We start from the raw sequence: 27,406 nt of genomic DNA, 5'->3' as shown, positions 1-27,406 counted from the left end.
AACGCAGCTCTGTGGCGCTTACTGGAGGTACGTTTTGGACTAGTTGGACCCTAGCCCTACAGCACCTCAGGATTTAAGGGGGCTTAATCCCCCAACTTAAAATGCACCACGGGGTGTGTTTACACAGTGGTGAAGGGGGGGACGGGGCCTGAGGTGACGTGTGCAAACACGCCATGCGGTGCGTTTTAAGTTGGGCAAATAATTCCCCTTCAATCCTGAGGGCTCCTGGGGACCAATTTGCCCACCAGGTGCATCCAGTAAACGCCACTGCGCTGCGTTACAGAGAGGTGGTCTACGCCGTGCCCCTTTTTACACCTTTCTGCAACGCAGCTCTGTGGCGCTTACTGGAGGTACCTAGTGGGCTAGTTGGACCCCAGGGACCCTCAGGATTCAAGGGAACTTAATCCCCCAACTTAAAATGCCCACAGGGCGTGTTTGCACACATGTCACCTCAGGCTCCCCCCCCTCCCTTCAACAGTGTGCAAACGCACCCCATGGCGCGTTTTAAGAGGTAGTTTTAATCCCCCTGCCCTATTATGTACTAGGGGCTTACAGAGGTGGTCATGTTAATCACAGGGGTACCCCAACGCATAGTGTTCCCTAGTGTATGTAGGTGTTTTCACTGTATTCTAAGTGTCTTTTAGCATACCACTGGCTCTAGGCCTGGTTAGTCAGAGTCAGTTAACACCAGTACCCGTCTGAAAAAGTTGTAGGCACAGGATGATTTTGTAACAAGGCCTCTTTCTGCTCCTCTGTTGGTTCTTCTTCACGTCTTGCTTCTTCCTGCACTTTTCTTCGTCTTTGAGGACTTCTGTTGCTTCTTTCTGCATTTCTTTTGCTTCTTTCTGTGTGTTTTTTCTTCTTTCTTCACATGTCCTACCTCTGTAGGCATAGTTAGAAACTAGCATTTTAAAAACCTTAGAAATTCACTTAAAAAACCATAGGTTTCAGGCACGTTATAGTTACAAATTAGCATTTAAAAAACCTTATAAATTCACTGAAAAAACCATAGGTTTCAGGGGCGTTATAGTTAGTTGGACATTTCACTTGTACAAAACCCGTGAAATTCCCACATCATAGTTAGTTCAGCTAACTATAACTCGCGCGCCCGCAATGCACTGCTGATGACGTCACATATTACATCACTCATGACATGTTCAGTGACATCACTCATGACATTACTGATGACATCTCAAATGACATCACTGATGACATCATCCTTGTGATAGAGTGGCAGGCCTCCTCTCACCCTAATATAACCTTTGATACACACACTCAAAAATAGAAACTAACATTTTCAAAACAGTGGACACACCAATACCAGTTACAAAACACCTATTCAGTAATTCCAAGATCTACACACATCCACTCATCCAGCAATAGTCCTATACAGTCACTCATGCATATAGTCACTCATCATATGTACTCATACACCTAAACATCCTGTTACACACTGACACTCATCCATAGAGTTACTCACACACATAGTCACACATGCAAACAGAGTATCAAACATCCATTTTCTTGCATATACAGTTATACACATACCACCACACTTAATTCTACAGAAACTTACACATACTTACTCTCTTAAGCAATCACTTATAGAAACACATACTAATTTATACAGGAACTCTTTCAATCTCTCACTCTCACATATACTCACTTATATACAACAATACTCACATATACTAGTTTAAAACATATGTAGTTACTCATAAAGACACGATTGAGACAGTCATTCACTTCCTAACACACCCATACACACACTCATCCACCCATACAGTCCTGCACACATGCTGTCTTCAACACATACAAACAGTGAGTCACTCATTCATGCATCTATGTGCTACGTAATACCCCCCACCGAACCATACAGACACTCAGACACTCATACTGATTCTCAAGAAAACAACTAATAACCTATATAGACACTCATGTAGCTACTCACCAACCCAGGCAGCCACTTATACACAAAGAGGGAGTTTGATACAGATATTTTCATATTTAAACATTACTCACTAACCCATGTATTCACTAAGATACACTTAATCAGTCAGTTATACAATCAATTTTACAAAAACAAATCATCCATATACCCATTTATTCTTCCATCGACCTTGAGATATACATATATAAAACATATTTAATTGTCAGAAAAACACACATTCACTGGATGATGTCATCTGAGATGTCATCAGTGATGTCATTTGAGATGTCATCAGTGATGTCACTGACCATGTCATGAGTGATGTAATATGTGACATCATCAGCAGTGCATTGCGGGTGCGCGATTTATAGTTAGCTGAACTAACTATTACGGGGGAATTTCACGGGTTTTGTACGAGTGAAATGTCGAACTAACTATAACGCCCCTGAAACCTACGGTTTTTTCAGTGAATTTCAGTGAATTTCTAAGGTATTTAAAATGCTAATTTCTAACTATAACGTGCCTGCAACCTATGTTTTTTTCAGTGAATGTATATATATATGTGTGTGTGTGTATATGTATATAGTATGAAAGGGAACAGCTCCATGGCAGAGGAAATTTGAGGCTGGTGAAGACTGGGTCGTATGAGGGAGAGGTAGAAAGCAGTTTGTTAGCCTCAAGAGGTCTAAAACAAAACACGAGCAGGTAGGGTAGGAAGGGCATTCCTAAGGGCACCAGAAATTCATGCATTACCACACTGGTTTAGTTTTCAACTTCTTAGTACAAGATACATTTGTCCAATATAATCTATTGTACCCTTCATAGTAACATTAGACTTGTTTCTCTGATTCACAATTATGACCATGTTAAGAGCAATTGACTGCGTTTCTTTATTCTCTGCAATTTGACCGTGCTTTCCTGTATTACTCTCTTCTAGGGACTTGGCAAGCTGAAACACCTAAAGATTTTAGATGTGGCTGGAAACCAAATTCGTTCTTTCCCATCAGCAGTAAGTATTTCTGATTAACATGTAATGTGCACTTTTTTTTGGGCTTTTTACTTCCCTGCCCTCTTGGCCCCTGAAAATAGAAATTGCTTCGCAGATGTTTTACCATGATTGCTTTGAGAATCAGGGGAAGAGGAGTAGAAGGGTTAGAACAACCTTTATGTTCCTCACTGGGCAACCTAGTTGGAATTGAATGACTAAATAAAGATGGGATAATTAAAGCGGCTGGTAGGCCTTTACTTTACTGATGACCAAGGTCCTTTGGATTACCTTTTACATAATAGAGTTTTATCAGTGGGAACTATTTCAGCAGAAATACTATTGGTATGTAATCTAACAAAAATAGTGTGAGATCTAGGCCGCAGTAAGCTGGAGGAGCCCTCTCATCGGTTCCCAAGAAAGCATAGGGCACAGCTGGTACCGGTCAGCTTGCAGACTCTGAGCTATCTTAAGTTTGCCTCTTAGAACTTTATTATTAATTCCAACTCAAAGTGTGCTTTTCTGTGTAGCTTAGTGATTGCTGCAGTGCTGGTCTGCCCTGTAAACTAATCATAAACTACAACCACACATTGTGAAGTAAATAACATTTTAGACACACGCTATCCAGCTCAACAAACATTAACGGCGCTTTTCTATTCCAACAAAAATTAACCTAAAGGATTCATGAATGTTCAATGGAATTGTGGCATGCATATTTCAAAGAAAGCATTGCGCGTTTGCGTATTGTCTTGGCCTGCCTACGCTTGTCCTTGCTTGCATCTTCTGCTCTCTCTCTGCTCACTATCAGTGTTCCCCCATGCTGTATTTCAATTTGAAACGTGATCCTTGGGAAGTTTTTTTAAATATATATTGGTGCAGTGTCTGAGCCAGTCTACTTGCAGGCTTGGCTTCTCATAGTGTGTCTGTGCACAAGCATGTGTATGCAAAGAGTGCAAGAGCGCAGGCTTACGCAAACAATGTGACAAGCAATCGGAAGCCCTTAATCCTTTGGACCCTCGGACTCAATTTACTCGGCATACCTACTCCAGGGGCGGGGTTGCTGATGCACCTTCTACCAGTGACTCTGGGCCATGCCGGCTCCTCGCACCGTTCCTGTCAGGATTTTTTATGAAGACACTGGCACTAGAATGAAAAATACACAACGTGGTTTTGCTTACAAGATTGTTTTCTTCGTTCTTGGCTGCTTTCAATATTGGAAGTGTCTCGTAACTGCTGCTGAAGATCAGGTACGCTAGGTGGTCAACAAGTGACCAAAACAACTCAAATAATTAAAATAACTAATCAGAAAACGAGACCAGGCATCCTTGTCCAGAGGTTACATGGAAAAGAAACTAAAGCAACCACACAAGGAGAGAGTTAAAATAAGAATGGGACCAAGTGAGTTCCAATCACCAACCAGGCATCCTAGCGCAGAGTTAAAAAAAATAATTATTTATTGACATTTCGTAGCATACAAGATGTAATTATAGTACGTGATTGGTATGCAATACAACATCATATTATTATCTTCAATATTATCAGATCAACAAGTCCCCAACAGAACCCCTTTCATATCGGGTCTCCTAATAAGTAGTAAGGGATAGTCATATTTGGAATGATCATGAAGTACACATACCCCCACCCCCGTGATGAAAAAGGGGCTCCCGTGACCATCACTCTGCTGTTCCCTATGGAGGGGTAGCATCTGTTCATTCTTTCAAATCACACACCATAGCCGCCCAGGCGCTTAGGTCATCTTCTAATTTGTCATCTTTATGGACATGTTTCATGCGTATCTCCTCCGCAGTCGTCCATTCAAAGAAACCCCTGGGCCAGTATGAGTGTCTCGGAGGATCCTATCCTAACCATTTAATAGTTATGCAGGGTTTTGCCAACAGGAGAACAAGTAAGACAAACTTTTTGCTAAGTTTTTTATGAGTAGGGAAGGGGATGAGACTTAGCAGTATCTCATTCTCTGTGAGCTGTATGTACATTCCCCCTAGTGGCTCTATTAACAATTCTTCGCACCACTTGCCAATAGGGTGTCAGTGTCACACTGAACCACAGCATGTGGATAAAGTCCGCCTCCATCCCTCCACATCATAGATAACTATCACTATAGGTTTTGTATATGGTATGTAGTGTCTTGGGAGAAAGATAGGTTTGGGGCACATAATTGTATTGTAATGACTTAAATCTGGCATTGGAGCTGACCAACTTCACCCCTTTGTGTACCCATTTCCAGTCTTTTGCAGCCATCAGGTCCTCTAGTAATCCTTGGGCAGTGGTTATATGAAAAAGAAACTAAAGCAATCATTCAGCAATCATTCAAGAACAGAGTTTAAACAAAATGGGGCCAAGTGAGTTCCAATCACCAATCGCAATACAGAGGATATAAGGAAATGCAAGGTGAGATGAAGACAATCTGATCACAGTGTAACAATCTTTGGGCCCAATTTACAAAGTGCCACCGAACCAACACAACTACTAACCATCACACTCTAGTGTGACAATTCAGACTAGTCCAGGCCTCCAAAGCTATAAGCATGGCTTGGGAAGCAAGTATTATTCATTTTTAATGTATATTTAATTCATAATCAACTTTTGCTCTGTTAATCTTTAATTTAGACAACCAGCGCCACTGTTTGTTAGACTGTCATGGGTGCCGGTTGACAATTATGTTCCAGTGCTGAGCACCGGAAACCAGCGGCTCAAATTAAGCCCTGAAAACCCTATTCTGAAATTGAAGCCAGGCACTGATGAGCAGGGCGTAGAGGGGGTTAAATAGAATAGAAATAAAAACACCAAAACAGAATTAAAATGAAAACCGAACAAAGAGAGATTCAAGTACTCCTCACAATATGCTGCTATATGGAAATAAAATATGGTCAGGTGAGATGAAAACAATCTGGTTGCAATGTAAACACTGTAGTGTAGCATGTTAACCAAATTACTGATTGATAGGACACATTTAAACATTCACTAAGGATTAGTCCATAATGGCCTAAATTTAAAAATCCAGTTAGAATTAATGAGTTATGGTGTTCTACTCTCTCTCTCTCTCTCTCTTTTGTCACGCAATGTATCAATGTATACATTTATTCAACTTTTCTTCCATCTATGGACTCACCCAATACCTATCCAAGTACTCAGTGATCAATGAAGAATCACTTTTACTCAGAAAATAGCCAGACCACGTGGTTTGCCAGTGATTGTTTGTGCTATTATTATTCATATTATCTCTACTGCTACTAACGGCAGTACTATTGCTACCTTTAGTGCTGGCACTGCTGGCATTAGTACCTCAAGTAATATTGGTATTCTTAATACCGCACCAGAAAAAAGGAAAAACAAGACAACAGGCCTCCATGTATGCAGTAGGATCTGGAAGGACATCTCTATATCTATCAGGACTGCCACTGATCAATTTAGGAAAGAACTGAAGATACACACCACTCTAAAGAACACTACATTTCTAAGCAGTATCCACCCTTTTTCACTCTCAGAACCCAGCAGCCCCTCCAAATTCTAGTTGACTGTATCTTTGCCTTTGACTCCATACAGCGCTCCAGTACCTGTGCTTAGTTCACACTAAACAGATGCTGCATACATACAAAGATACTACTTTTATTACTGTTACTACTCGTATGATAATTATGACTTTTTTCAGTACTACTGTAACTGATAGTACTGGTGGTAAACACTATTACCAGTGCTACCACTAAGTACTTGAACTTTTATTGGTAGTAAAAATATTCATGTCACCAGTAGGAGCACGGCTAGTAGTAGTAATATTAGGAGTACTATAAGTCGCCTTAGTAGTATTGATAGTAGCAATTGTATTAATAGTGTCAATAATAGTGAGACAGACACTGCTTCTTATACTCATGATAGGAAAATGCCAGTTGTGGGATTCTAGGTTTATTAATATAAATTATCAGGCCTTTTGCTACTAGTGGTAAGTTGTGGTGTACTGCTACTTTTGCTAGGAGTAGGGGTAGTACTAGCAGTATTTAGATAATATGGTCACTTCTATTAGTTGTATTAATATATAATCCAATTGTTATTATTGTTGCTATAACACCGATTAATTCTACTGGTATTATTAATATTAGTAGTAGTAGTAATAGCAATTTGAAAACAGGGCTAAATATAATGTTACTACTAATACCACTAGTATTAGTACAAATTGTAGCAGTAGTCCTAGAAGTAATGGTATAATAGATTACCTGTTGTACTAATGGTAACACTTTTACTGTTTCTACTACTAGTTTTAATTCTACTAACATTGCAATTTTGAGTGGTAATAGTACTAATAGTTTGGAAATAGGTAATTTAGCAGTACTCCTGGAACTAGTAGTTTTAGATGCTCTTAGTTGCTGTACAGACGTAGTAGTAGTAGTAGTACTAGGAGACAACCAAAGTATTTGTAGTCCTACTAGCAGTAGCAATAGGACCAGTAGTAGTGGTATCCATAATAGTAGTTATAGTAGTGATAGTATTGAAGTAATATTGCGATTACACTAGTCCTATTGAGCTAGTTGCAGAACTAGCAGTAATAATAGGGATCGGAATGGGATTTGGGGGTCAGCTTCAGTAGGTATATTGTTTAGGTGACACGATTTTAAGACAGACATGTCTTTGGAGGGGCACAGAGTGCAGCATAGGAATATGAGTTTATTTGTAGGGGTCATCAGGATTTTTAGGTATATAAACCTACTGGTGGGAAGAAGATGCATACCTTTACTTGGTACATTTTCTGTTTTCCTCTTGGAATGACACTTTGAATGCAGGTAGTCCACAGAATGGAGGTTAGACTATGATGTTTTTACTAAATATTTCATCTACATAGAGTTTTTGAAAGAGGTATATGGCAGGAATCAAACGTTTTATACAGTAAAGAACAAAATATTTATTTTTTAACAATAATACTGTGTGCCAATATATTACTTACAATATAGAACATAGATCTATATTATAACAGCATATTTTTCATATTAATTTCCATATCACATTGTTTTGTTGTCTTTTGCTGTCTTCAACATGGATTATTCCTCATTTTAAATACAATATATACAATATATAGAATTATAGATGGGTAACTGTGAATTACAAGGGATGATATTCCTTCAGGGGTACTGACTCCTGAAATAAAAAACATCCCCATAATTCACTTTTTATCCATCTATAATTTTATGTTCAGTATGGCCACCAAAATCATTTACCCCAACTTTCAACTGCTTTGCAGGGGCAGAGGAGTGACTGGGAGTAATGCATAACATGGCCCCTTCTCCCTGACCCAAAAGTGAAAAATAAAGACCTTGCTTGACAACATTAACCATTTCCCACCACCTGTCCTGCTTTCCCTCACCCTCTTGCAGCAAGCAGTGCTGTGCTGACAAGCTCTCAAAGAGCACTGTCAGCCTAGCCTGAAAGGCCTTTTGGACGTGCAACAGTAGGTAACGTGTTTTGATATGAAATGTTGCTATATCATAGCAGTGAGTTATCAGATTCAGAAACTGGTGTAAACAATAGAGGCTCTCTATGAAAGCCGTACATTACGTATACAATTGTAGATGTGTAACAGTGAATTACGGGGATGTTTTTCACCAGGGGTTCTGAGTAACGTCAAGTAGTAAAAGAGAGCGACGCTCAAGTTCTCTATGATGACAGTCAAAACCTCAATGTTAAAAACATCCCCGTAATTCACTTTTTATACATCTATAATTTTCTGTTATGTATGGCCCACAAAATCATCTGGCCATGCTTTTAACTGCTACACTGAGGCAGAGGAGTAATGCAAAGCCATATATAACATGGCCTCTCCTGCCTGTCCTGATTCTAAAACATAAACCTTACCCGCCACCCCTAACCAACCACACCACCTTCCCTGCCTTCCTTCCCCCTCCTGCAGCTGTGCTTTTTGTTTCCATCCAAAGCACTCAAGTAGAGGTTCACTGACAGGCTCACGGAGAGCCCTGGCAGCCTGACCTGGAAGCTCTGTATGACAGGAGAACACTAGGGGGCTGATTCCGATCCGGGTCGGAAAGCTCTCCGAATGAGCCGGATCCGGAGTGTTTTCCGACCGAGCCGGAGTCCTGCAGTCTGACCGAGCGAGTATGATGCAGCCGTATGCTGCCGGACTCAGTTCGGTCAGACTCCCATAGAAGTCATTGGGAGCCGGTCATACGACGCGTACATGGCCTCCCTTTGACTGAATGGGTACGTCTCGCACAAGGGCGCCCCCTACAGTGGGTACGCGTTGGTGCCATCCGCACCATACATGCCTGTGTTGGGGAGACCCTTGGGTCTCCCCCCCCTATGACCGAGTAGTAGGGCTGTGGGTGACAGGGGGTCCGACGTGGACCCCCAAAGGCAACTTCCCGGATGTTTTGCGAGCCGGACACTCCGGCTCGCACCGGCTGTCCAACACGTGCATCATACTGGCTCGGTCGTAAATCGCATCCATTACACGCCACGGTTAGCTTACAGCCGAGACGTACGGAGTGGTTCGGACCTGGAAACGACTCGGTCGGTGAATTTCACGTAGCTCGCATCGTACTTGCTTGCTCGTACAGCTGTACGAGTCGGGCAGAAAACATGCGTACGGCTCGTAGTTTTTCCAGCTGGATCGCATTCAGTGCCCTTCCGACCTGGATCGGAATCGGCCCCTAGGTAACAGCTTTTGTTATCAGCTGTTGCTATGTCGTAGCAGTGAGTTATCAGCTACAGAAACTGATATACATATAGTGACTCTCTGCCAGAGACTTACATAACAACGGAAAAAACTCTAGAATCTGGCTGTTCTTTGTCATGGCAGTGGATTAAGGCTACAGCAGCAGTGATCATTTATATTAGTGCACAGTAAAAGAAAGGTATGATTTATTGAAATTTCATTAGGGAACTTCAAGCGTAGTTGCTTTGGTGCGAAGACATTTTATGTTATTAACACTAAATAATGTTATTCATTATGTCAGTATCAATTTGTTTTTTGGACACATGAGTCAAGAACGTGGTTTGAATCATGTGGTCAGTTCAACTAAAACAGGTATGATACTTCCTTTCCACCACATCTTTCACAATTGTCTTTCCCTATATATTTCCTCCCGATGACCTGTCTCCCTGTCTCTCTCTCTCTACCTCCCCCCCCCTCTGTCTCTGAACTAGCTACCTTGGTGCATAGGTCAATTTCACTATGAAACTTAAATCCTTTAACTTTTACAGTGCCCCTGCCACTACATTCCGACCACTCAACTCATTTTTCCCGATTCTTCTTCTGTACAGCTAAATAACTTCTCAATAGGTTAGGGTTCAGCAAGTGGTGCTGTAATAACAACCTATTATTTGAATTTGTAGTACTTTTGTGCCCATTTTGAAGAAAAAATATTAATTGTGCTACTATAACACTTTACAAATTGTCTTAACACATAGCCACTGCATCCTACTCACCAAGCACGGTAGCTTTTGGCCAAACACAGAGCTAAATTTAAACTCCTCAACGTGTTCAAAATCTTCACTTCGTACTGACCTATATGTCTCAAGCAGGGACTCACACTTTGCCAACTGTAACCTTATCTCTGTTAAAAAAGCCAGTATGTGCTACCTCGTGGTTTTAGTGTAAAGGGTCTCTCCTCTGAAACACCTTCCATAGTCAATTTCAAGTCATCTCTTCATTTAAGTAATTTAAACATGCCGTGAAGCTTCTCTGTTGGGATGGAGAAAGGTCTCCTGCATGGCTCTGGATAGCATTCTGTCCTGCTCTGAGTTCATCATAGCAAACCATAGCAAAACCTCTGCATCACTCATGACAATCGTTTGTGCACAAGAGCCCTTTTCTGTGACATGGATCGTCACTTAGAGTAGGGCTTTCTGGTCTAAAGAGACACACTATGTGCACCCTTCTTACCAAGAGTGACTACCATCAGCTTCCTTGCTGACAATTATAAAATTGTAGTGGAAAGAGATGCATTACTTGCCTCTCCCGCAAGTTTAAAGTGGTTTGCTAGTCCCCTGCAATGGGTCTTTCACCCTTCAATGTGGGACTCGGATAACACATTTGTATACATTATTTCTGTGTGTAGTTGATGTATGTGAAGAGTGCATGACATGTGGCTGAAGCCACACTGGATTCCATTTTGTTTTCCCAAGATCCAAGCAATACCTAAGAGTCAGGGTGGAGAGAGCTCCACTCAGCAATGTGAATATCAGGGCTCCTGCAGGATATCATAGAGATCTTTCATAGTGGTTGATATTTTTGGATGTGGAGGAGAGGCCAGATATGGTCCTTTAAAGTTTAGAGAGTTTTGCCTGCCCTTTTTTGTTCAATTGATCTCTAGAATGGCTAGCCCCCACAAGTTAACTGGTAGTTAAGTGGGACAGCCTCCCATTCTTTTGTACTCTTGTTTTGGATCAATACTGACAGGAGACTCCAACCTCCACCTTACCTTCCAGCTAGCACCTGACAACAAATACTATGTTTGTCCAAATCTGAATGGATTAAGCAAAATGCAACAAATGCATAGAACTGGTCTCAGAGCTGACTGATGGAATAGACAATGCTGTCTTCATTTTTTGTATGGGACAGATGCTTCCAGACAGTGTGCCACGTTTTTTCTACCAGAATACAGCACATTCACACAAGTGGCATCGAAGAAACTCTCTGTGCTCCAAGGTTGGTGTAACTTACACTGGCTTCCTTTTCCATGTTTAAGACCCAAACCAGGGGAGTTCTAGCAGCCTACCAGGAGAAGCTGGCTTGACCCAACTTTGACGAAGAGCCCATCTCTGGTCAACTGTTCAGGAGGGACGTTAATGGTGCCCTTGTATGTGGAAGATTATACTCAGAAAGAAAAAGACTGTAAAGGAGCCGAGGGATAATGGAGGGCGGACTGAAGTCATCTTTAGCTGTATGGGGAAGGACATTTCGAGGACTTCTGGGAAGGTTGAAGCTTCAGAGTTCAGAGCATGAACTTCGATGTGTGGACCCAGAATCCAAGAGTACTATGGGACCAGACATTGCTTGCATATCTCTGAAGTTGTCGAGCACAAAAAAATCACCAGAGCGCTTAAATCCTTACCACGTCCAGAGGTTTACTACAAAAAACCTAAAATGCTACAGGAAGTGCCTCAACAACGGACAGGACTTTAATCAGTCCGGAGTAATCATCACTATGACTCTGGGTGGGCACCTGGCTTGTTTGGGAGGCGGTTATTGTGAGTGAGCCTGAAGAAAAACCCAAGCAGCACGAGCCCCTGGACTGTAAGTGCCATGACTCCAGCGCCACCTCGTCTTCAACTGGTGCCACCGCTGTTTACCTGAAGAATCGTCTGCATGAATATACGCCATAGACTGTACACTTGTAAGCTGGGCCGGGGCCGGGACTCTTCCATACGTGCTTGGTGGTCCTGGCTGAGCTCAGACCATCTAGGTAAGTTGCTCCCACTAACCAACAGACAGGGCAGGTACTGCCTTCCCTGAATGAACTGACATGGACAAAACAGACTATGTAAAGTGGCAAAGTTACCAAAAGCGGGAGAAAGGGCATTCTGTAGGAATGGGAGTACTCACCAGCATTGACATACGCCAGATCCGCCTTCATTTGGACCCCAGTTGTTGCAGAATCCCAGGAGAACCCAAGAGACTCTTTAGCTCTGGCATATGTGTTCCATAGAGAACTGTCCCATAAGAGAAGTACAGGCTGAATCCAGGCAATGGTTATAAAACACTGTTTAAGACCAGAATCATGACTGTTGTTCTTTGAGATCTATGTACTGTGTTCTGCTGTTTGTAAATAGTAAAATATTTTGTCTTTTAAAACAAAGCATTGATATATTAATCTCTAGTAGATTATTTATTGAGTTCTGAGTCTCTAACCCCACTCTATCCCCCTGAGTAATTCTTGGACTGCTCTACTACACATCCTCAGGCTCAGGTGCTAAATGGGTATACTTGGTGCACACTTTTCGGGCCCAGTAGTAGGTTATGCTGCAGAACACCAGTAGTAACTCGGCTCTAGTGCCACACTCTGAGTGCAGTAACCCCTGATTGCCCTGGGACTCCTGAAAACGTTCACACGCCCGGTTTACAGGGATGAAAGCATATATATGTGTATACCTCTAAATGCGTTCTTTTTTTAGTTATGTCTATATACCCATAACTCGTCACCTTAAATTCAGATATTTGTAACAACGATACTACCAAGTCAGCCAATGTATTAATAAATGCAAATACAAATCTTCAGTACCATAATATATTAAGCTCCACGTGAAAGTGGCCCATGTCAACATACCCGATGTTCTGCAAAAGAAAATCAAAATGTAATACATTATTGTTTTGCTCACCCTAATGTAGATTGTGTTTTATTAAAGATAGAGCAACTTCCACTGGAGGAGTTCTATTGTGAAGAAAATCCACTCTTACAGAAGCAGCCTGTACTATCCATTCACGAGGAGGAAATTCTCTCTCTTTCGGTAAATATTATAAACTTCAACATTTGCATAGTTTATAGACTTTTAGGAATATAAAATGAATTGATCTGTTTTCCCTCACCATTCTTACAGCCATTAATTATCCCCAGCGAGTTGCATGAGGAAAGAAAACTGTATGTAATCAATAGTAACGCAATCGGAATCTAATGTATCTTTTATGTTTAAATTTTGTACCTGGAATTCAACCATTTGGACAGCCGTCGTTTTTCAAGTGATATTTGGAACTAAAACTTGAATTGATTCCACATTGGCGACCACAGTCATAAGACAGTGACCCATAGGTAACTGTCTTACAAGTACAAACCTATGTGTTGCTTCCAATTAGTTTTTTTCCCGCAAAATTAATCAACAGTTTCTTTTATGGATTTATGTCAAAATTAGCATTGTTAGAAACGTGTTATTGCTCACCAATAGCTAGCTTTGTTTTAGGTGCCCAGGGGTCATAAATAATTCTAACACCTTCTTTCATCAGTAACTTTGTGTGTCGGGGACATGTAGAAATAGTTTCATGCTTTTCGTTTTCTAACAGTTTTTCACTAGTGTGCATTCGGTAGACCTGATGAGACAAGCAACGAAGACAGTTTTTAAGTAGTTTCAGCTCTATATTCTCAGTAGTCCTAGGAGAAGAAAGAGTAGCTGTGGGAACTTCCTTTCTCCTTGTGGCATTCCCAACCTATTCGTCTACACTATAATTAAAAGTGCTGTGTACTATACCATACCCTACTTTTCTCAAAAATAAATAGGTAGCTGCACGTACCTATTTTCCTCTTGTGGCCTTCTCGAGGGCTGACTTGTGATGTTGACTTATGGAGCACTGATGGCTCCTCCACTAAGGCAAAGGAGCGTTGCCCCACTGCTTTTAAGCAGTGTCACTAATAGAAAAATAAAATGACAATAACTCCAAGTTATTATCATTATTCCTTGTTGGGGCAGGGTCGCTCTGCTGACAGAGCAGGGGAGGGGAGGAGTGGTTTGAACTCCCTAAAGTGTGCATTAATGTTTGGCTGGCTCTCTGGGGCCGGCCAAACATACATGCTCAGTTTGTACGTTCTCCATGCAGGCTGCACTACAGGCTGAATGGAGTACATGCCCAGCCTCCCATTCTCTAGCTGAGTGCCGATCTACGGTGCCCAGACCAATCACAACGCTTCATTACAGCATTGTGATTGGCTATCGGGAGACTGGGAGCCGGGTGCTTCCTTCTTCGTGCCCTGGAAGCAGGGAAGAGGACCGAGAAGAGGCGGCGACGGTGGGCGGCAGATATGTAAGTGTGATTTTCTTTTTATTATTTCATTCTCTCCTCCCCCCCCCCTTGCCCCCGTGACCTGCCCCCCCACCACCTTCAAATGCCAGCCGCAACCGTTATGTAGAGTTCCCTTCCTTTGGCCGCACCCTTGGAAGTTTGCCTCTTAACCCCATTGCTCCATATGTCTGCCCTTCTTCTGTCTCTACGGTGGCTCATTGGTTTTGGGTATGCTTTGGGTACTGCCTCTAAATGAGATGACTCTGCCCCTCTGCCTCACTGTGTGTTTGTGAGATCCAAGGTGCTCAGTGTTTCCCTTGGAATGGACATTTCAAGGCGTCCCGTTCAGTGGCGGCTGGTATTTAAAGGCGGTGGGGGCGGGTCATGTGGGCGCAACGTTGCTGCCACCTCCTCTCAGTCATCTCCCCCGCTTCCAGGGCAGGAAGCAGGATGCACCCGGCTCCCAGCCTCCCGATAGCCAATCACAATGCTGCTTTGTGATCGGTCTGAGTTTCGTGGACTGGGGCTCAGCCAGAGAATGGGAGGCTGGACATGTTCTCCATACAGGCTGTAATGCAGCCTGCATGGTGAAAATGGAAAGTGCACATGAATGTTTGGCCGGCCCCAGAGGGCTGGCCAAACATTCTCGCACACTTTAGGGAGTGCAAACCTTTCCTCCCCTCCCCTGCTCTGTCAGCAGATTAGCCCCTCCCAGTCCCTGCCGCAACAAGGAAAAAATAAAATGATAATAACTTAGTTATTATTATTTTATTTTCCCTTCAGTGAAACTGCTTACAAGCAGTGAGGCGATGCTCCTCCGCCTTAGCGGAGGAGCCGCCGTTGGTCCCGTTCTCCCCAGAATGAACCCTTCAAGGCGTTCCATCCTTTCTCGAGGTTTTGGAGGCTGTGTGAATCCCAGATGGAGCAGACTTCTGGTTTCCTGTCCAACTCAGAACCATTGCCATGCCAACAAGGGCGTGCGAGGGTTGTCAGAAAAAGAGCTGATCTGCTGCTGACATGAATTGCATGTCGTAGAAGTTTAATGCTGGCAAGGTATCTGCTCCCTTGCCAGTGGCGAGCCCTTGAAGGTCTAATCGTGGCTCTTTCTGAAGCTCCCCATAACAGGACCTCTTAGTACCAGTAAGTATCAAATGGCTTTTTTAGGTTTCTCAACAAGCAAGTACAGCTGTGTGTCTGCTGACCTGTATTTATGAGTACTTTGCTGTACACTTAGATTTGGCTTTAGGTCTGCTCCTTTGCTCATGATTCAGTGATTTTCTTGACTATTTCTGCTCCCTTCTCTGTTTCTGGGTTTGTCCATACTTTCATTGGTTGAGTTATATTTTTTCAATGCAATCATTAGAAACTATTTTTTCTTTAGCATATTATTTATCTTTTAACTTCTAACACTCGATGGAAGAGAAAGGGAGGTCATTTCATTTACTTTTAAGCCTACCCTTTCCTGTTGCCATTTGTATTTGCGGATCTCATTTCTCCCTCCCTCCACTTGTTCTTACCAAATGTGTATCCGTTTCTTCGTTGCTCATGCTGCTTCCTCACTCTCACTCAGCTCTCCATCCCACCCTCTTTTCCCATTGCTTACCATTGCTTTGAGCGATGCTCTACCGTCTTGCTCATTCTCTGCCCGGACACCTCCGACCTGCATTTTTTTTCTTTCTCATCCCTGGTGTGTCATTATCTCTGCTCTGACTGGTATAATCTTCTCCCCTACCCCATTCTGACCGTCATTGTCATCTCTGCGCCTACCTCCTCACTCACGTTTGCCTGATCATCTCCGGCCTGCCACCTCCTGCCTCGTCATTGTCCTCTCCATCTGGTCTGCCCACCTCATCCTGCCTTATCATGCTTGTTGCACTGCGCACCATCATGCATGCCTCCTCTGGACCCCATCTAACCCCATTACTTTGGTGACTGTGCTATACACACAATAGCATCTCCTCATCCCCATCCCACTGCATCGACATCTCAACCTCACTCCCACTGACGCTGTCATCCTGCCAACTCCACTCCAACTCCTGACTGGTGTCTGTCAGGTCCTTCTCACTTTCTCCTGTTTTATAATCGTCAGCACCACCATGCCTCTTTCTGACTCCTCATACCAATGCTTCTCTAAAAAACACAAGTATGACCAATTGACTTGCTTATACGTGTCTTGATTAGGTGTGGAATGCCACTTTTAAAGCCGCCAGGCAACCATAGGCAAGTTTAATCCTAATAACAAATTGGTTCAAGCATCAAATTGCACCTGCACAATAGATGTATCACAGAGGGGCACAACCCTAAAATATAGCAACATTTTTTGCTTTGTTTTATGCTTCGCTCAGTTTCAGATATCTGAGATATGTTCATCCAGTAACTTCAAAATAGTAAAAATTCAAGTTGCGGGTGTTCCTTCAAGGATGACAGTCTCAAAAAAGAGTTCAATCTACATTGTAGTACTGAATTCCTTTCAACAGACCTTTAGCAGTCAAAATCCCCATATTCCTAAGATCTAACTGCACAAGTCTGCTTATTCCCTAACTTAATCATCTGCAACAGTTTGACCTCCCTTTTCAGTGATATTAGAAAAATGGGGTTGATTTGTCTGGTGGGAACCCTGCGATCATTTTTTAAGAGTACAACCTGGTAGATTTGTAGCTCTTCAGTCCTCAGTATTAATAGAGGAGTACTATGTCAAATTCTGTTAGTGTAAGTTGTATGGTCTCTGTGCGAGGCCTGATGCCATAGGGCCTAATTTAGACTTTGACGGACAGAGCACTATGGCACGAATGTGATGGAGTACCTTATGTGCCAAACTCTTGCCCTGCTTGCCTTCATTAGATTAGGGTAGACTGTCAGCATTCTGTCGGCAATGCCCCATTGGCTCCATCGATGGAAAGCTTAGCAGATAGTCTGAAGGAGTACTGGCTATCCGTGTATGACCATCACACTGTCTGCCTTACTTAAGGCTGACGGTCTGTTGTCCTTTTATAAGTCACTGCCAATGAAAACATGGCAGCAAAGAACAGTAAAATGAAAATAATAACTCCCACACTCCGGGAAATAAACTCCTGGACGAGGGGGTCATTGTTTTTTTTTCAAAACCGTACCCCTGTTTTGGGAGTTTGGTTTTGAAATACAATATCCGACGGCAGACGTCCACCAGACGTTTTATGCTTTAGAGGGACTGCCATGACAGCCGGTCCTCTAAAGGCACAGAGATCACTGCAGCATAGATCTTTAAATTTGGTAAGCATCAGGTTTGCAGATGTAATGTGTGGTGGTTCTGTCTTATCCTGGCCTCTGGAATACAGGTACGTAATATGGAATGTGAGATGGAATGCTGGTGATTGATGCATGTGAGAATGCGGGGGTCAGGTTAGGAAGCCGGTTGGAGGCGCAGGCATGTGCTGCGAGTGCCACGCTAGGGAAATAAGGAGTGAGGTAATAAAAAGGAATTTATGACTGCGGCTCATCTTTACATAATGTCCTCCACCTCTCTGATGGAGGAGTTGCTGCCTGCCTAATCCAAAATCAGTTCCTTAGTTGTTTCTCAGTTTTCTGATCAGGAAACCAGGCAAAGCACCAAATTAACATGAACATCTATGGCAAAAGGATAACTGTAGTTCAAATACTGGGGAATGCTTGGTACCCTACCTAATTATGAGTAACTTGAGTGGTTACCAGTAAAAGACAATAATGTTAACTGCCATTTGAGAACACCTCATGCCAGGGCACTTTGACACTCGTTGCATCAGTAGGTTCTGTAGGGACCTTTGCCTCTTGCATAAGACTATTAGATAAAACACTGTTCTGTAGGAAAGACTCCTAGTGAATATGACCTTTTCTGGCTAGCCCAACATCTGTTGCATGCCATCTTGGTCCTCCGTAGCTCCGAGGCTGCATAGAGCCTTGACCTGTCATCCTTTCCATGTAAACCCCCACCCACCCCTCTTGACAGGGAGTAGATGTGATCTAGTTTTGTGGCTGCTGCCTTTTGTGATAAATTAGGTTATTTGTTGAGGGGGATGAAACCCTACTGAAGTAACACCCACAATCCTTGTCAAGGTGAACCACAAAAGGACACTAAATCAACCTGCGCTTGGCACAAAAGCAGTTTGGTTTAAACTTAGAGGCAATATGTAAAGTATTTATGCAGCACACAAACCATAAGAACGTTCATATACAACCCAAGAAAACTCCCTCACCAATCTAGAAAACAGAGTCATTTTTACTGAATAAAAAGACACCAAAATGAAAAATCCAATCAGTAGAACCAGAGTAATGCAGTTTCAGAAATTTCACAGAAAATGGCTCTTTGAAAAAAAATAGCGCCAGTTATGGTTATCTGGTCACGCTAGACTTGGACAAAGTCACAAGTTCAGGCCTCCCAGTCCTGCTGAGATAGTACCTTGTATCCTTGAAACCAAGATGTGAGTTCTGGGTGTGATTGCTCCATGCTGTGTTGAGGAGCCCTTGAGCAAGAGTTGCGATGCGTGGTGCTACGTCGAGGAACACCATCGCTGGGTCCGTGCTGTTATAGCCACATATCAGGAGCTGCAGTGCTGACATTGAGATGCATCATGCTGCAGTGAGTTGATGGAGCCATCAGTCTGGGAATTTGTTACAGTGACTTGCGTCGATATGCCGTGTGCTGGTTTGGTGCTGGTAAAGCTGCCAATCAGGAGCTGCGATGCTGGGTCTGCCGTTGGTGTGGCACGCTGCATAGGTTCTGATGAAGCCACCGGTCTGGAGCTGTCAATGTGAGGACTTGCATCAAGATGCGCAGTGCTGTGTTGGTTCTCAGGAAGCCACCGGTCTGGAACCGGCAATGCAAGGACTTGCATCAAAATGCATCACACTGAGTCACACTGAGTCATGCTGCGTCGGTTCGATCAATCCTCTGGTCAGGGGCTGGTTGTGTTCCTGTAGCTCAGAATAGAAGGCCAGTCGACTGATGCTTCGGAAACACTCTGCTGGGTTCAAATAGCAAGGCAGCCCTTGGCAGCAGGACAATCCTCAAACAGCTGGGCAGGCCTCAAAAGGCTGGGCAGTCCTAAGGCAGCAGGGCAGTCCTCAGGTAGCTGGACGGTCCTTCTTGCAGAGACCACAGAGTGAATCCGAGGGTTCTATTTGAATACCTTATGGCAACTTTGAAGTGAGAGAAACTATTATACTCCCCCCCCCCCCCCACATCTGGTTTTGGAATTTTCTTCCTTCCCCTGCCTAGGCCCCAAGATGTCAGGGGTAACAAAATGCTAGTGTGAAGTTCTTTGTGAGTTCAGGAGGCAGGCCCTATTGAAATGCAAGTGTGGTAGGTGCTGGCTCCGTCCCCACCAATACCAATATTGTAATGATGATCTATCCTACCTACACCTAAACTTTATTGTATCACTGTCTGGAAGAAACACATGAAGGCAAATTGCCAACAACACCTAGTCATGTGACTCAGGATACAAGCTACAGGTAGCAAATGGTTAGGACAAGAAAATGCCAACTTTCTAAATGTGGCATTTTCCGATTTGTGACATAAAATCCTACTTGACCATTAAAGAGAATATTAAATTATAACTCTTTATAGACCACATATTATATTTATACCTTTTCTCAAGCACCAGTTATCCACTATTAAATACAATAAGGTACCCCAATGTTATTGTGAGGAGGTTGCCTCCATAACCGATATACCCTTCCTGCCATCCATCATAGAGCAGAACGACAACGATACGCGAAGGCAGGGAGAGAAAGAGTTAATCTCTTCCACTGCCTCTTATGTACAGGGAGGAGCCCCGCCCGGGATGAACAGGGGCCAATGGAATGCGAGGGACGCGGGACCAGTTGCGTATGAAGGGAACCCGGAAGATCAGCAAGGCGCTGTGGAACCGACGGAGCGGAGAGAACAGCAACGATGCGAGAAAGAGAACAGCGGAGAGGAGGAGTACCCAACCGACAGCGGAGGAAACGAGGAACCAAGTCCAGCCGCCGACCCTGAAGACACACCTGAACCGGGAGAAGACGAGACCTGGTCCGAAGAGTGGTGGACACCCCCGGAGGATGCTGATTTGCCGCCGCAACTCCGGAGAGTTGCGCCTAGCGCACTACATGATACAGGAGGGGGAGGAATAATTGGGGTCTAGCGGACAACTACGGGGCACTGTAAATGTATAGTCTTCTTGTGAGATCGGTTTTCCCGTCACTCGTATCCCTTCACAGACCCAAGCCGCATTATCACGAGCACATTGGTTTTTGTTTTCGCTCCTCTATACTTGGCACATTTCTTTTCCCCACTGAGGGTTTTATAATTCTACCCCTCTGTATTCTCACGTACCCTGTGTTCTCACAAACACCCCTTCCTTCGTTACGAGCCCCACCGTTCTTATACCCATTCTAAACCTAAACCTACGACACGCCACGCCACGACTTTTCCTTCTTGTTGTACAGCACAACGGGTGCATCTAGTTACTGGTGAAGGGTTCTTAGCAGAAACGCCAGAACAGAGAAACTTATTTCCTTCTCTCCTTTTCACTTCCGAGGCTACCTGGGGGAAGTCCAACCACGTCAAGGGTCGCCCACCAGCCAGGAAGAAGTTGATGAAGATCTCAGGAGAGAGGAGTCCATCATACCATGCTTGACTTGTTTTACGGAATGTTTTGCTTTGAATAAAACCCAGTCACAATTGATCATCCAATTCGGCCTCCTCGTTTTTCCTTTCGCCCCTCCCTCTCACAGTTATCCTATGAGAGAGGTAGGCATTGCAGTAGTGAACAACAAATTTAAGATTTTTTCATTAGAAAGACATGTAAAACTTAAGACCAACCTTTTGAGTACACCCTGCCCTATGGGCTGTTTAGGGCCTATCATAAGGGTGATGTATATGTATTGAAATAGAAGTTTAAGGCCTGGCAAATGGTGTGTTCTGCCAAGTTAAATTGGCAGTTTAAAACCGCACACAGGCTGCAGTGGCAGATTAAAGACATATTTTGAAGTGCTTCGTAAGTCGATGGCACAATAAGTGCTGCAGGCTCAATAGTAGCATTTAATTTTCTGACCCTGGATACATGTAGTACCACTCTACTAGGGACTTAAAAGTAAGCTAAATGGATCAATTGAGTGTAAGCCAATTCTACCATGTTTAAAGGAGTGAGCACACGCACTTTGGTACTTGTTGGCAGTGGTAAAGTATGCCGAGTCCTATGGCCAATGAAAACGAATTCAGAAAAACACCGGAGGGGAGAAGGCATAAAGCTTGAAGAAGACCACCCTAAGACTGACAAATCTAACACCTTTGTGATGTCATTTGTATCAAATCATGTTATGTTTGTGCCTAAATATTAAATATGTTTAACCTGGACAGACAAATTTAATTTTAACAAAAGAAGAAAAAAACACATGCATTGCAAAGTCCCTTTGCCAGGCAATCAGGTTTTTTGAAGTGTGCTTTCCCAGAAACTACTTCATTTTTTAGATTTTCCTACACTGCCATGGTGATATCTATCATTAAATGTACAGTACAGCCAGTGATTTTGCAATCATGTATGGATCCTTACACTCACAAATACTAGTGAGTGTTTGGGAAGATACCAACTCCTGCATACACTGCATATTTTTGTATTGTCAGGTCATGACAACATGATTCTGCTTTTTATTCTGAAATATTGTTTGTCTAACAAACACAACAAAGAATTGATACTTGTTGTTATCTGTTCTGAACTTTGTGTACCAATTTCACTCATGTGTATGTCATTGAAGATACAAACACTTCCACGCTCCTATTCATGCATTTGTCAGTTCACCTTTTTGTTCTCAATACTGTGCATCACAACTCTCAGTGTTTTGTGTTAAGGAATCCTTTTTGTTGGATTTCTCTCCTTCAGCTACTTACTGCTTTGTTAAGGACTTTGTCAGAACACTCGACTAAACCAATCACATATTGCCACTGCCCATTAGGAAAACTGAACCATTTAGCCTCTGCGTCTTTTATTTTGGAACAATCACAAACGTATATTGCTCATAGCTGCCCAGTGGTTAAATAACAGTGTAAACGGGTACACCTGCCACACTCCAAAGTGGTCTTAGTCAATCCTCAAATGCTAACAAACTCCTGAAAATGTAAAAATTGAGAATATTAAAATCACTAACTGTTGGAACGGAAAAGTCTTCTGCATGGTGAAATCTTGTACCCCTGCCCTGAGTGCACAAGTGTACTGCTTTGTGGATCCCTAATGCACAATTTTTGTCATAGACATACACAGATCATGCATGTGCGCAATGGCTAAGGCCTGTCTCACGAATTGTGATCTTGTTGGGCCGGTAGGAGTGCCCAAAGCGCTACCCTCATAGTGGTGGAAGGTTACCGTCTTCACCAGGAGTTAAGCAGTACAAGCGTGGTGGTGACAGCATACTGTGTAGTGATCAGTGGTAATGAACACAACCTGTTTATCCTATGTCACGCTCAGCTTCACATTGTGAGTGTGTGTGTTTGTAAATAACATACCCAGTGCTGAACATTGCGCCAGACTACGTGTATGTACTGAATGCATGTGTACATGTAATGATACAATGCGTGGAGGTACTAGTACTGAATAGTAAGTGCGTGTGAATGTACACTGAGTAAGTGTGCCTCCAATGGTACATTATGTGGAGGACTGGGTTCCATTTTGGGAATCCCAGGGCTGTCTAGTGAAGACATGTGGAGGAGAGGAATCCCCCCCAGACAGATTTGTGTATTGCTGCATTCCTGTGAGCTGGGAAAAGGAAGAGACTCCCTTTACACTTCAAAAGATTGTTCTTTGAATCAGTTATAGATCACTAGAAGGGGGTCTGGACACATCTCAGGAAGAGAAATGGAGCTGATAAGGGAATCTTAAAGAATAAGGCAGGGGGCTGGGATTAACCTTTTGAAGCACATATCACTGTTTATGACATCTAGGTGTTGTGAGTGGTGTTGTGGGACAATCAGCTTCAGAGTCTTGCCTGCTGTAAGAAACAACTTTCATGCGGACAGAAGAAAGAGAGAAGTGTCCACTTCAAAAGAAGCAGAACCCCAATATAAAACTTCAAAGACTCACGAGTAAATCACATTTGGTATCTGGAAAGGGACTTCAAGAAGGAGAGGTTGATTCCCCCAAAGTTTGTCATCTGCCAAGCATCCAAACGGGTTTTGCAAAAAGGGGAAGTTTTGCAGACTTCTGCCTGTGACCAGAACTAGGAGGGCAGGGCCTGCTAGCCTCCCTGCTGGATGAGGCGACATCACCCAGAGAAGCCAAGACCAACTGCCCTGGAGCACCAGCGTGTGCCTGCTTGCCAGGACCAGTGTGCACTGTGAGGAAGAGGAGAACGATGGAGAGAGTGAGGTCCAGTGAGGATCCCGACATGAGGACTCCCTGTGTGAGGTGGGAGGATTCGGATGTGCAGTGAACAGGTCATAGCCCATGTGCAGGACTGTTTTTGGTGACATCCATGTGATCTGGTTCCAATAGATACATGGAATTCCAATATGGCCGCCATAATACATCCCGGAAAACACAGTCGCAGCGTACTAGATGTTACTGCGTACGACGTGACAGCAGAAAAAGATGGCACAAAAGAGGAAGGGGGTTTTTTCCCAGGGGAAGGGACAGACGCGAGGAAGGGAGCTGGGATCCAACACGGCGAGAAACCGTCAGAGGCCCAGCAGAGGGAGAAAACATCAGAAGCGAGAAGCCCATAAAGACTGTGTTGCACAGCTGTCTCTGCTCACAGGAGGAGGCTGTGTACCCTGATGCCATGATCCCAAAGGGTTATGGCCAGAGACAAGTATTGGGCATGAGACGGGCTGTTAAAGAGGTGGTGGTCGGGGCTTTGGTCAAGCCCTGAGAATACACAATAGAAGACTTTCTACACCTATATTGCCTAAATTCTTTGTCCACAAACACAGCATTAAGCACAGTGGTGACCGGCACCATAGTTAATAGGAAACCTTATATATATATATATCCTCCTACGCAGGTTTCAAAAGCCACACCGACGCGTTTCGTTCTCCCCTGAGAACTTGTTCACGGTGATAACAGCGATGTTTTGCAAAGCCAATAAAAAACCTTTTTACAAGACATGTGACTATTTCATTTCATTGGTTTAACAACGCTATGTAATATGGGAGTTGTAGTAAATTGTGTTCTGTCTAATTGTTTACATGTCAGACCGGTGAAAAACAGTGTCAGAAATAAAAAATAAAAAATATATAAGAGAGGCCAAAAACCAAAGGAAGGCGACAAAAATAATGTTGCCTCAATTTCAATTATTTCAATTTTTCAATTTTACTTCTTCAACAATAATCATTTTACTGCCAATTTTAGTCCAATACCATATTTGTACTGTTTAGTTCATGTCCATTTCTGAGCCCTCCAATGGGCAACGCTATTTAATCTCTCAATTTTCCTTCCTACCATTGACGCCTCAGTTCGTGCAATATTTTTATTAATTTAGGACTCTGGTCGGGAGCCGAAGAATGAAATTCCCCACCGCAGGGGAAAAGGTGACTTACCACGTCTCGTTTAGTTGGAAGCTGCTCTGATCGCTGGGGAGAGCCGGCTGCACCACTCCGGAGAGTGAGTCTGATGCTGCTGCATGTACCACGAACAGTCCGACTTATTCGAGCAGGATCTGATCTCCCAAGTGCTTGTGTTCAGGGCAGCCACAATAATGCCGAACGCTTCTCTGCTGCAGGGACTTGTAAGATTTGAACTGGGTCTGCAGGCCCGGTAGATTCCTTGCTGAAGGTGCTGCTGGCCTATAGACACTTTTGACTAAAATCCTGAAAGGTCAGAGGGACTCTTGACTACTTCCTAGTAGTGTGCATTCCCTGGAAGTGGCCACTAGTGAATGGGGAATAACCCTAAACACGTTACATGAAAGAGGGTGGGACAGAGATTCGCCCAACTACTAGAGCCCCGACCTCAAGGGGAATTGTGTTGCTTCTGAATGTCTCATTTCTTTGCATGTTTAGTGTTAGAAATAAAATACTACTTTTTCTTATAAAAGCAAGTATTTGGCTGGACATTGATTTACTGTTCGTACTATTTGCACTTTGATTTAGGAGTTGTGTTCACAGACCTGTATCCTCCCTCCCCCTAAGGTAGCCTTGGCTGTTCAACCACAGCTACCACTGAAAGTCAAGTGCAGAAGGCATACTTGTCCCAGTTGAGCGGGATCCATAGTAGGTCGGGCCCTGGAACATCAGGAGAAAAAGACCTTAACCAGTATGGGTGAGCCCAGTAGCCCCTGCATCCCCTATGGCCCTCTGAAAGGGGTTCTGAAACAAACCCTCACAAACATGCCTGAAGTTCAACAGTCGCCCACTCAGAACGAACATCTCTGCAATAATACTCTTTAATTTTGAGGAAAAAACAAAACAAATAAACTATATGAATATAGGCGGCAATAAAAAAATGCAACTTAAATTCATAGCAATCAGCAGTAAGAGTTTGTATTCCAAAGTAGAAAGAATGATGTGGGTTCTTACAGTTCTGTTGCTCTGGTATTCAGCAGCTTATGGGAAAGTGCATTAAAAGGGAAGGCTCCGGTCTTGCATACAACTGAGCCACTTTGGCTCTCGAAGTGTTGCGGAAACCACACTGGCTACCAGTACACCTGTGATTCACAATGAAGCAGGGGTTAAGTCATTTCGGCGAGTAGTAAAACCCTCTTATTGCATTTTTTACTTCGATTTAACAAATGGCCATAAGAATAGGTGTTTATGAACGAATTCTGCATTAATGCGGGTTTCCTATAGGCCTGGGCAAAAATTTCGTTCCGTTCGCGGAAATTGAGATAATTTGACATTTTCGCATTCCGCGGAGAGCGCGAAAATGTCAAAATTTCCGCTTTCCGCAGCTTGGCGATAATTTGTTTCTTGCTCGCGCTGTAAAATAATACATTCTCGCGTGCGCGCGATCGCCTTACCTGAATCCCTGCGTTCGCCGACAAGTTTTCTTGATCCGGTCGCGTTCTCCATGAGATGTTGGATTGTTTTTAGCCATTTGCGCTGTCTCGCGACAGTTCGCGCCCGCAGTGACGTCATGCGTCGCGCGATCACGTCTTTCTTCTCGCGATCATGCACCGCGAGACAACTCAAAACAAGATGGCCGCGCCCGCGAGAAACCACATGGGTAAGTTGGCGACCCGCAACCATGCAGAAAATCTCGCGAACATGCGTGAAAAAAAATTCCGCATCTTCGCGATATTTCCGCTTGTTTGCGATAATTTTAAACATTTTCGCGATAATTTGCGAAAGTGGATTTCGCAAATTCCGCCCACCCCTAGTTTCCTATCACACCTGTAGTCCTGATTCCCTGTAACTTGAGTTTATGGCCGAATCAGGATTCCGATATGCCCTGTACTGAAGGCCCCCGAAGAAGAATTCTCCATCAGCTTCTGCCCGCACAAACTCGAAACCGGAACTGACGTCAAGGTGTCCTGATGGCAATGAGGAAAACAAGCATCAAGAGATTGTAACACGTGGGAAGCGTTGTGATGCCAATCCTCGCGGAATGAATGAAGGACTCTTCTTGCTCAACGGTGCACAGCAGGCACTAGTGATACTACATGATACTGCGTTTTCTGTCTAGTTTGTTCCAGTACCTGTTGTAGAAGTTTGTTATTTTCTTGAGCATAATATGAGACCTAAGTTAAAATTCTACGTAAATCGTCAACTAACAGTAAATGCCTTTACATGCTTTGAATGATTTATGCCTTTCTTGAGTAGGAATCGACCTATCTGAGT

At 43.4% G+C, this 27,406-nt stretch overlaps 1 protein-coding gene across 3 annotated transcripts in view; it reads left to right on the top strand.

Annotated features, from left to right (window-relative positions):
- The window catches only part of LRRC69 (leucine rich repeat containing 69), a 404,099-nt gene that overhangs the window by 344,544 nt on the left and 32,149 nt on the right, over nucleotides 1–27,406 (top strand). For all 3 annotated transcript variants that reach the window (XM_085605299.1, XM_085605297.1, XM_085605298.1), the window contains exons 5-6: nucleotides 2,868–2,939; nucleotides 13,284–13,385. In XM_085605299.1, the coding sequence (XP_085461425.1) occupies nucleotides 2,868–2,939; nucleotides 13,284–13,385 (174 nt within the window). The remainder of the gene's footprint in view (nucleotides 1–2,867; nucleotides 2,940–13,283; nucleotides 13,386–27,406) is intronic.

The sequence above is a fragment of the Triturus cristatus genome, chromosome 5_1 (genome assembly GCF_964204655.1).
Source record: "Triturus cristatus chromosome 5_1, aTriCri1.1, whole genome shotgun sequence".
NCBI classification, from domain to species: domain Eukaryota; kingdom Metazoa; phylum Chordata; class Amphibia; order Caudata; family Salamandridae; genus Triturus; species Triturus cristatus.
This window is presented reverse-complemented; position numbering and strand designations above follow the sequence as displayed.